General features: G+C 37.1%; 1 protein-coding gene across 1 annotated transcript; it reads left to right on the top strand.

The window, feature by feature from the left end:
• Positions 1–4,196: 4,196 nt before the first annotated feature.
• LOC144643131 (uncharacterized) lies at positions 4,197–10,017 on the top strand. Its single transcript, XM_078502295.1, has 2 exons — positions 4,197–4,303; positions 8,930–10,017. Exon 2 carries the CDS (start codon positions 8,940–8,942, stop codon positions 9,858–9,860), a length of 921 nt encoding a protein of 306 aa, XP_078358421.1. The 5' UTR covers positions 4,197–4,303; positions 8,930–8,939; the 3' UTR covers positions 9,861–10,017.
• The last annotated feature ends 1,596 nt before the right edge of the window (positions 10,018–11,613 follow it).

Genomic DNA, 11,613 nt, shown 5'->3' with positions numbered 1-11,613 from the left:
CTTTATTTAGATCGCGTTAACTGTACTTGTATTACTGTCTAATGGAAAGAAATAAGCCACTAAACCCCAACAAAGTATAAGAAACTAAAAAGATATAAAAACGGTTAAGATAGTCGGCGATTGGGACGTTCACAAACAACGAACTTGTAACCTGGCGTGACCTAGCTCCTTTACGGCAGTTATAATAACACCCAAAGAACAAATTGCGAAGTAAGCCGGGCTGCACTTCTGTATGGTTGCAGTTTCCAGTTTAAGTTTTGTTGTATTATATACAAGCTATGAATGGACGGGAAATTGTTTGTTTATATATGTATTTTTAAGAACGCCTTTTTTTTCTAGACTTTTTTTCTAGACTGGTCAACTTACAGTTATTGTATTGAAAGAAACTAAGGTGACAACTGAACAATTGTTAAATAAAGATTGTCTTGTTATCTCTGTTTAACTCTTGTTCTCCGACGCCTGTTCTTTGCTGGAAAGTGATATTACAACGTTATTAAATTTTCTCGTTATTCCAAAAATTCTCAGCCGGCTCATTTTGTGGTAAAGGTTGTTGTTTTCCTACATTGCGTTGAAGGGCATGGCACATGAATCGTAACATGTGGAACTGCGGTGTAGCTATCGCAGTTAAGAAACGTGCGTAGAACATTTTGTTATACTACTTAAAGGCAGTTAGTTCTACTAATCTGCCATTTTTTCACTGAGCTTGAAATTTACATCTTTCATTGTATATTACACACGTGATGCTTTCGACATTACTGATCCTGGCAGTGTGCAGGACGCGTGTCACATATCAACCTAGTAAAAAGCCCAGCTCACCACGAGTCTCTCGTAGCTCAGTTAGTTAGAGCACACAACCGGTATCTGGGAGGCCATGGGTTCGACTCCCTTCTAGGAATCAGATTTTCTTTTTTATCCCATCGTAACAACTGATTAACTTTCATCGTTATTACCGAGCTTAGAACTTACTATAGCTTTCATCATTTATTACAACCTATCATTTCATCTAGTCATTCACTTGGTTATCGATATATTTGTAGCGTAATTATTTTGGTGTTGTTAAGTCCAACGATAATTGCTAATAATATCGAGCAATGGGTAACGAGTTTATGATTATCAGAAAGACTGGTAAAAAGCTGTTCGTGAAGATAATTTCATGGGGTGCTGAATGGAAAAACCAAGCGTTTTCTCAAATGCAGACAGCTTGACGTCACAGATCTAGAAGCAAATAACGTGATGGTTGGCCCGGCGCACGTTGTTTGCAACATTTCCTTACTTTGGAGACTTATTTAAGGTCATTACCCTGAAATAGAACTGAACACAGATTTTTAACCAAACTTCGCCTACTGGTTTCTTACTTAAAGGGAAGTAAAATTTTGAAATAAAAAAGGGGAGTCACCAGATTCGTTTAGGAGCAGGAAGACCTTGTATATTCCATATAATTCCTTTACAATTCCTCTGCGAGTACTGCCAAAATACACGTTTTTAGCGATAATTTATTTTTCAAACATAGGAATTGATCTGTTGTCACTTTACAGAAAGAATTTGATCGCTACACCCAAAATATGAGAAAAAAATTGATAGGTCACCATGCTATTGAAAACCCTGGATTACTCGTTTGTATAACTGGAAAACTACCTGATTAAATGAGGTGAGCGCTGGTGACACGAAACAAGTAGAAGAAAAAAGTTTAGCTGAGGTAGTTCACGGAGGTGCTGCTCACTGCAAAAATTTAAAAAATCGTCCTCTTCAAAAATTTAATTGGTATAATTATATGATGGTTTATGTGAACATAAACCATCTAAGGCGGAGAGTTAATTAAAAGTTCCTTGTGAAATTCAGGCGCCGAAAAGACGACATGCACTAAAACAAATCTAAAGAAGGATTAGTCAAAAGCGGGGGCAATGTTAGTGCATGAGTACTATTTCCTGTACAGTAATTACAGTACCATATTCATTCAGTGTTTGTTTTGTCGTCATCCACGTCTGGTTACATTCCTTGTGGCTGGAATTACAACGTTGTCACTGACAACACTGTAGCCAAGAGTAGGCTTTTGTACATTATGCTTTTGTTTCCCCACTAAAATGCTCCACCTTAATGCTCCATTTGTCCCACTAAAATGCTCGGTCTCCCCCCCCCCCCCCCAAAAAAAAAAAAACGTCACTAAAATGCTCGGATAATGCTCATTATACAAACGGTTTTTTAAATTAATTTCAAAGTTAACACTTAAAAAACGAACAAGTGTTTTAAGTTACAACAACAACGTATACAAAAGTCACAGCTACGGCTCACCAGTTATGAACAAAACAAACATGGCCGCCTTGACTCTTGAAAAGTAAAACCGCTGACTTAGTTTTTCAGTCTCCACTCAGCTGTATTAGGGCAGTTTTTGAAGTTTTTGTGAATTTTGAGTTTTTTACTTCATTTTCTCTAAAACAATTTAATTTCTTTTTTATTTTCTCTAAAAAAAATAATTTTCCGGGAAAATGTCACTAAAATGCTCGAATAATGGTCAATGCTTTTGCCTCACTAAAATGCTCGAAAAAAGGCTAGCATAATGTACAAAAGCCTAGCCAAGAGCCGGATCTTGGCGTAGATCAGGATCAGCAATATGGAGTAAAACGATCGGACAACTTAAAAGGCTAAATAAATTTTATTTCCCAATATTTCGGCTAGACAAAACTAACCTTCTTCAGGGGCTGAAATATATAAGTAAAAATGGAAATGGACGGTTACAATATTTGAAACAATGCGAATTAAAAATATGAAATCTGATTGGTTGACAAATATAAAAAAAAGGAGACGTATTTTAAAAGGCTGTTACAAACATAATGCTAATAAAAAAAATATATAAACAGATCAAGTTTCGTCACGTCTGTTCATTCCATGGGTTTTGCCCTTAGTTATTAAAAAAGCCTCCCTAGATTTGCGACCGGCGTCTCTATGAGATTTAATAAGTTCCAGGGGAATCTCGTTCTAAATGTAAATATTTCAATAAAGGTGAATCAAATGTTAATCGACTCGTGTGTGGTGTTTTGTCGCGTTCCTGGGCCGTATTAAGCGTTTTTGTCCTATGTTACATTCGGCCGAAGGCCGGTAACAATTACATAGGACAAAAACTTTTTATATTTTTTATGTTAGTCTTATGTGAACGATTTTATGATTATTAACCACGAACACAAAGGGTGGTCTGCCTGTGCTTTGAAAAAAAATTCCAGCTCCTGATATCGTGAAACAAGACACCGTTAGTCAGTTTATAATTTTATTGCAGTCGACTTCCATGAAGACTTCATCAACTTTGATGACAGACAACATGCCTAGGTGAAGCTATGTTTCGATGCATCGGTTACTTATCAGGTTTTCCCTAATTTATGCATTAGTCAATTCCAAGACCGCCCATTCCCCCCCCCCCCCCCGCGAGCATACCCCGGGCATTTGACTCAAGGTTAGCTCCGTATAGCCGGGAATTTGACGCAAATCTTCGCCCACCCGGTGGGGCATTTGACCATCAATGAAACAAGAGTGAGCAGTCACATGCTTAACCATTTCGTCATCCGTTCATTCACTGCGACTACGAATGTTCACGGTTCCGCTGTACTCATGCTATTATGCGATTCTACCTCTGTTTTTGTTACGGTATCCTTTAAATCTTAATCGAAAAACATTTACCTGTGGATTTGTCGTCAGAAAACAATTATTCACGTTTTATCAGTAAGGTATTTTCAAGAAACCCTTTACAGATAACGTCAGTAGAAAGGCTAGAAATAGCGATTTCAAGCTACACGGAGCGAAAGTAAACATCGATGTTTTCGTCGTTTTATTGTAGTTTTATCATTTTGTCTTAAAATCCGAAAAGTGTGGGGAATTTGACGCTCTGTGAAGCCTTAACTGGTGGGTCATTTGACCGACTAAACTGCCAACATAGCGGGGAATTTGTCCAAAATTTTTCGAAAAAGTCAAATGCCCGGGTGTTTGCTCGGGAAGGGCGGGGAATGGGCGGTTTTGGAATTGACTGATACATTAGGGAAAATGCTCTCTGAAGTCTGATTAGTCGCCAGGTTTAACCTCCGGTAAGGCATTTTTCCGCGTTCCTGTATGTCCCCGAGTCCAATCCAAATTTATAATTGTTCTCTGCTTTTCCCGTCCCGCGATGCTGTTGGTCAGCGTTATCATTTAGTTCGCGCGTGAACAGAGAGCATCGCGCGCGTCGCCCAAAAGAGAAAGAGACGCCAAATGGCAAATGCTGGTAGCTTGCAGAAGTGTTGGTCTTGATCGAGTAAATAGCAAAGGATTCTCCTCGTAAAAGGTAAAAAATTGTCAGAACTGCCTTTTAGAACATAGTGCGATTCCTGGTACTAAGATATTTAACCAAGAAATTGGCACATCGCACGATAAAATCAACAACTTCCAGCTTGACACTAGCCTGAATTTCAGACATCCCTCTGTGCTCGCCTGCTTACCAGAAGGAACGTCTGAACACATTTGAGCCTAATGCCGTCCGGTGACGTCACTACACTTTGGTTGTAATTCATGCGGAAAAGTTTCTGTCGAGGCCATGAAATTGTGAAAGAAAAATCGCTTCAATAAAGGATTACAGGGTATAAAATTGTTTTAATAGTAAACTATTGAAAACTTGAGACAAATGAATAAGATTTTAATCGCATGCAGGTTATATTCTTCTACGGAACCGATTTACTCTTTTTTTTGGTTAAAATTTTTCTCCCCCCCCCCACATTTCCCCCCACCCACCGGGGCACCCTCCCTCCATGTAAACACCCATCTGAACTGAAGCTTATCTAGCGATCAAAATATAATATGTTACGCAGCGAGCAAATACAACACACTCGTGAGTACTTAAATGAATCAATTTAGACGGTTACTGAGGCATCAAGAAACGGAATTCAATACAAAAATATCCTACTTGACTATGGGCACTGAGTTCAGAAATCACTGGCTCATCGAGGCTGCAGGACATAAGCGTCGAGCGGCTTTGTCAGCTTTGTTGACAAAACAAGAATACATATATAAATTTGGCAAAACACTGCATGTTGAAGCGACGAATGCCGCCAACTTAAAACCTACCGATTTCCATTACTATTCTTCATCCGTAGGTAAACTAATAAAGTAATAAACTCAAGGTAAATGACTAATAAATTCATTTCTGGGAAGGTAACTCCTTCGAACTCTTTCCAAACGTTTTCAAATTACAATCCTCGCACGGTAAAATTCAGTCATAATTTCACATAATTATGCAAATAATTTTAAAATCAACCAATCAAAATCACTACCCGGTTTTCGGGTAGTGACGTCACCGGACGGCATTAGGCTCAAATGTGTTCAGACGTTCCTTCTGGCAAGCAGGCGAGCACAGAGGGATGTCTGAAATTCAGGCTAGCTTGACACATGTTTTGTCGATTCACAATAATATCATTTTTTACATCTGTGAAAGAATCGATTTGAGCCACTGACGGGGTTTTGGAAGATCTTTCTTCCAGGACCTAGTAGTTTTCGACGCCATATTGATTACAGCAAACTCATATTTTTTGTCTTTGAGTTTGGTATAAACTTGGCATTATGTATTAAAAAATCCCAAAATAAAATCGGGAAAGATTTCCGCACAGGACCCTACATTAATTATGTATGCAACTATTTCATACTATCACTATACATAAACAGCAATCATGAAAAGAACGAATCAGCCAGAATATTGTATGCATAATAAATGTAGGGGGCTATGCGGAAATCTTGCCTAAAACGGTTTTGGAATTGACTGATACATTATTACAGAGCCAGTAAGTAAAATAAGCTTTATTGCTAGTCCATTATTTTTTGAGCATCTACGAGTAATTTGCACTGTGTGTAAAAGGCTAATAACAATAATAATAATATTTAATGGGGAGACCTTTTCACACATAGGTGGTTTTCAAAAAGGGCCTGGCATTTGCAGAATGCAAACTGCAGACTAAGAGAATAAATCGTGTTACCATTACCATTATTGAAAGTTAACCGTAAACAGGCTAATTGAAATAGGTAATTACTATTCAGGCCAACTGGAGTGAATAGTAGGCTAACAGGAGTGCTTAGAGTAGTAGGCTAACCAGGGTGAAAAGTCTCAGTCTGCATTCTGAAAATGACAGACCCAGTATTCAAGTTTTTAGTATATACTAAAACAGCGGATAGCGCTTTTGGTGCGAGCTGACTGGCTGCTCAAACTCAGAAATTATATTCCTTGCTATTCACCTCCAAGCAACGCATGCAAGAAAATTGTAATCTTTGAAGGGGAAAAACAAGTCAAAAATCATTCTCTCACGCTATATTATCTAACTGTTTTATTATATACTAAACAACCATTCTACTCAGTCTCAGTTGTTTTCAGTGCAATCTGAACCTAACACAATAGCTAATCAACAACATATTGTTATCTGGCATAACAAGGGACATGGGAATGCAGATTTTCAGGAATTGTAACACATGCACCGAACATGTTGCCACTTTTTTGTGGTAATTTGTTTCACTTAAAATGACAAATGCAGACCAATGATAAGACAATCACTTCTATGTGGTTAAATATTTTTGCATCTCAAAAAACATATTCGTTCTTGGTTTCTGCAGCAATTGGCACATTAATGATGAAATCTGCCAACCAGACCAGACTTGTCTGCAAGTGTGAATGGCCCCTTAGTATTTAAGTACTAACCCTTTTTTTTATTTATTTTGATAGTACCTTAGTTTTTGACTCTGTGTACACCACTGGAATTTGCAGGGGAGAGGGGGTGCCAGAAAGTTTCCCTAAGGACATAAGGGGGAAATAAAAAGTTCACTTGAGCTTATAAGGGATGTGAAAAAAGTTTTTGATATTGACTTTTGATGTTGACAAACTGTTATGGCTTCATTCCCATTATTGCCATATTGGTGTACATCTACACAGTTGGAATTTGTTTTTAAAACGTTCCTGAGCATGCTCAGAGTGTTCATTTTCAGTTGTCAGGTAATCAGATTTAAGCATAAACAACCAGAAACCTTCTCATTAATATTACTTATTACTTATAAGGCCGTTCATGGATTAACGCCATCATATATCACTGGTCTTGTAAACATTCATATTCCCACGTGTAATCTAACATCATCGTTCAGCAGACAGTTGGCTGTTCTGTCTTAAAATCTGTGCTTCTACAGCTATTGAGCTTTATCCTATGCTGCACCTCTCCTGTGAAATTCATTGCCAGCAGATATAAGGCTCTGTGACTGATTAACTACAATCCCAGACATAACCTCTTGGGAAGGTTGCACATAACACCATTCAAAACTCGATATTCTCTAGGTACCTACACAATGTTTGGCCCCCCTCTCCCCCATATCATGTTGAAGTATTTCTGAACATTATGATAGACAATATGCTGTGATTGAGGTCTGTAGGTAGACTTCAACATTGAATGAGGGGGAGGGGAGCGAAAACTTGACGACCTTCCCAAGGGTATTGACGGGGATTGTCTGAATCGGGCTAGAGCATAAAATATTCCATAACCAAAAAACTATGTACGCTTAAAGCTGAAGTTTGTGTGATCGGGATATAGTAATTCTTTCTTTTGTCTTGTGTTGGCAATAACTTCCGTTAGGTGGCGGTTTAAAAGTGGTGTTGTTATTGCGTGACTGTTCTGTGTTTATTAAATTTACCTTATGGTGTGTAACTAATTTTTAACGTCAAAAACAACGTAAAAACGGAAAATATGAAACTTTCTTTCTTCTTTCCTATGGAAAATAATCGTGGGTGGAAATTCGTTTTTGGGGGTATGTTAGTTCTTTTATTTCTTAAACTAGGGATTAATTTTTTTGATTATTTTTCTTTTGTGAATTTCCTACTTTCGAGGCAAGGAATAGTAAACTTAATTACATGTAAATTTTCTCAACTCTTCTCCATAGTTTTATAATGCTTTTCTTAATTATTAGCATGTCACGTGACTTTCTTGTCTTTTGATGTTTGGAATGAGATGAAACTTTATTACCTTTTTTGATGGGTACTTGTGCTTTCCCCTTAATAAAGACTTTTTCTTTCTTTTAAAATTACATCCGCGTACTTCCTGTTATTCGCGCTGATTATGGGTACTGTTGTTTTTCCGAGTACTGTTGTCTGCGATACACAACTTGTTAATTAACAAGGTGTTGACAGCTGACAATAGAGAAAAATTTATTATGTTGTCATGCAAAGATGTCAAGTACAATTGAACTGCTGGCTGGTGTATTGGTGGCAAAATTTGATTTCCATCTCACATTTAACATCTCTTATTCATTTGTAAAAAAAAATAATCTTTCCAACTCAATTTTATTTAATAAAATTAATTATGTTTACTTGGAGAAGGTGGGAATACAAAATCGTTGAAATTTATCCATTAAGATTGCATGTAACACTTTCGATTCAGTCCGTAACCCTGAGATGTACTACGACGCCAGTCATTTCACATACATCCCAACATAACCTCTTGGGAGGTGCACATATACACCGCAATTTCAAAAACTTCGACATAAATGTAGTCTCTGGTACCTACACAAGATGTTTGGCCCCCCTCTCCCCCATATCAATGTTGAAGTATTTCTGAACATTATGATAGACAATATGCTGTGATTGAGGTCTGTAGGTAGACTTCAACATTGAATGAGGGGGGAGGGGAGCGAAAACTTGACGACCTTCCCAAGGGTATTGACGGGGATTGTACCTTCATGAAACTACTGAAAATGTATCTGTTCTGCAAGGAGACATTTTACAATCTTAATTTATTCTTTTTCTGTAAAATTTTCTTTTACTTTTAAGTTTATTAAAACTATTATTTATTTTTTCTACTGGGTGAGATACCATTTTCTTGGGGAACATCTTTGTGAAAAGCTGATGTAATATGTAAGCTGCATTGTTTCACTTTTCACTGATTTTTTTTTTCAGGATTTGAGGCATGAGGGAAAAATTTAGTGAGATGTCAAAACTAAGCAAACACAAAAGCACTAACACAGGGGAGAAGCCGTTTGCATGTAAATACTGTGGCAAGTGTTTTAAATATAGATCAAAATTGCAGATGCATGAAAGAGTCCATACTGGTGAGAAACCTTATGAGTGCAAACAGTGTGGCAAGTGCTTTAACCAAGCAGGAATTTTGAGAACTCATAAAAGAGTCCACACAGGTGAGAAGCCTTTTGAATGCAAGCAGTGTGGCAAGCGTTTTAACCAAGTAACAAATTTAAGGGCTCATGAACGAGTCCATGCAGGTGAAAAGTCCTACAAATGCAAACAGTGCGGCAAGTGTTTTAAACAAGCACAAGGTTTGAATATTCATGCAGGAGTTCATACTGGCAAAAAGCCTCATAAGTGCACACAGTGTGGCAAGTGTTTTAAACGCAGAACAGAATTAAGGACTCATGAAAGAGTCCACACAGGTGAGAAACCATATGAATGCAAACAGTGTGGCAAATGTTTTAGCCAAACAGGAAATTTGCAAAGTCATACAAGGTTCCACACAAATGAAAGGCCTTTTGAATGCAAAAAGTGTGGCAAGTGTTTTAACCAAACAACGCATTTGAAGATTCATGAAAGAGTTCATACTGGTGAAAAGCCTTATAAATGCAAACAGTGTGGCAAGTGTTTTTCTCGAACAGACAGTTTGAAGACTCATGAAAGGATTCATACTGGTAAGAAAGCAAATCAATACAAACAGAGCGGCAAGTTTTTAAGACAAGCAAAAGATTTAAGGAATGACGGAAGAGCTCAAACAACTTTCTCACTAGAAGTAAAGCAAGGCCAAGTCGAATGTTGGATTTGTCAGGAGAAATTAAGCAGCAGAGCTCTGCTTCTTGAACACTATGACAATCATATGAAATAGCTACCAGTGCCTTGCCAGGCTTTTGTCAGTTCTTTTTGTCATAGAGCAAATCTGCAATCTCCCAAAGTACTAGCCACTAGAGGAGTCTAGGGCATGCATTCCAGAAAATTGTGAAATCTTTAAGATCTGAAATGCTTTTTAAAGCATTTTCATAAAATATTGTAAAAAAAAAAAATCAATCTTGTTCTAATGGGGTTTGTTTTTCCAACTAAAAGTATTTTGTTTTTAATTTTGGGACAAAATTTAGATGAAGCAGGCACCCGCCTTGCCTCTTGCTAGCCACAGCCCTGGATATTTTTATTTAGAGCAAGGATTAAATTACTACAGTATGTCATTATCTGTTAGTCAGTTTTAGTATGTTACTGTGCCCAATTTAGCATGTCTTTTGCAAGTGTATGTTACGTGGTTGCCAAGTTACTTGTTATCTGGTTTTCACATTTTCCAGCCAAATTTCGTTTTTGTGGGGTGAAAAATAGTAGTTACAACCAAGACAAACATTTTGTCTGTTTTTTAAATTTTGCTCATATACTTTAAGTTAACAATATGTCTGTCATAAATCCTTGAATTTTAGAAAAGTGTTTTGATAAAATCAACTTGAAATCAAAATCCAAAAGTAAGGCATTAAAGCCACAGCTACTATTAAACATAGTTACAAGGAACACTATTTCAAGATCAATAGTGTCGTGTGGGGAGTAACCCAGTAACTCTTTAGTAAAGCCAAAGACATATTGAAAAAAACTACTGGTAATGAAAGTAAGTGCTACATACTATCTGAAAAATTGCATCAAAGCTGCATGGAGATATTGATACTTAACTTGCAATATTTGTTGAAAAACAAGGTGCCAAGTAAACAATAGACCATATTTATTTTTCTTGGTATTGGACTGGAAGTAGTTTGAAACTGAGGCTAATTCTTCCATTACATGCTAGTTCCACACCAGTACCAAGAATGGGTTGCCTCCTTGGAGTCCCAAGGCAGTTAGAAGGGGCAAGGAAAAGTTAATACTACAAGAAAAGTTCAGCAAAAAAAGTCTGTAGCGAAGACAGTCTCACTGTAGGTCTCTGAATGCTGCCTTTGGATTGGGCAAAACAATTTCTTTTCATAACTATTTTTATTATTTTGCCAAATCAGTGAACAGTTATTTTGTTGTCACTTTCAGGTTTTTCTTTCATGACTGTTAATGTATCAGTCATACTTACATTTTAATTTCCATCAGAGAGTTGAAAAAATCCAGAAAATCATTTTGGATACTAACGGCCTCAGGTCTCCAAGGATGGGTCTGTTGTTTAACAATAAACTATCCTAGTTAGATGTTCAATGTCAGTCCTTTGCTAGTAGGTGACTTCACAATGTAAATATATATCCTGTTATTCATTAATAATACAGAAAGTTTATGCTATAACATGCAACTACTGTTTAAAAAAAAAAATTCCATTATTACTTTAGTGTATTATTATTAACTTCTGTTGACCTCTAGTTGGTGAAATTAAAGTGAATAGTTTGCTTTCTGGAAACTGTTCTTATTATCTTATCTTACACAATTCAAGAGTTAATTCATTTTTACACAGTCCAATATGGCAGTTAAAGACACATACCATGAACATTATTCAATGCTTGTTACAGGGTGGGGAGGGGGGAATTGTATAAAGTTAACCCAAGTGCTAGGGTTGCCCTTATACCCTGTCATTCTTACTTTTAAGAAAGTTTTGCGGCACAAGCAGTAAAACGCATTTAATGAAGCATGACGAGCAA

Source organism: Oculina patagonica, chromosome 2 (assembly GCF_052425735.1).
Source record: "Oculina patagonica isolate OP01 chromosome 2, crgOcupat, whole genome shotgun sequence".
NCBI classification, from domain to species: domain Eukaryota; kingdom Metazoa; phylum Cnidaria; class Anthozoa; order Scleractinia; family Oculinidae; genus Oculina; species Oculina patagonica.
This window is presented reverse-complemented; position numbering and strand designations above follow the sequence as displayed.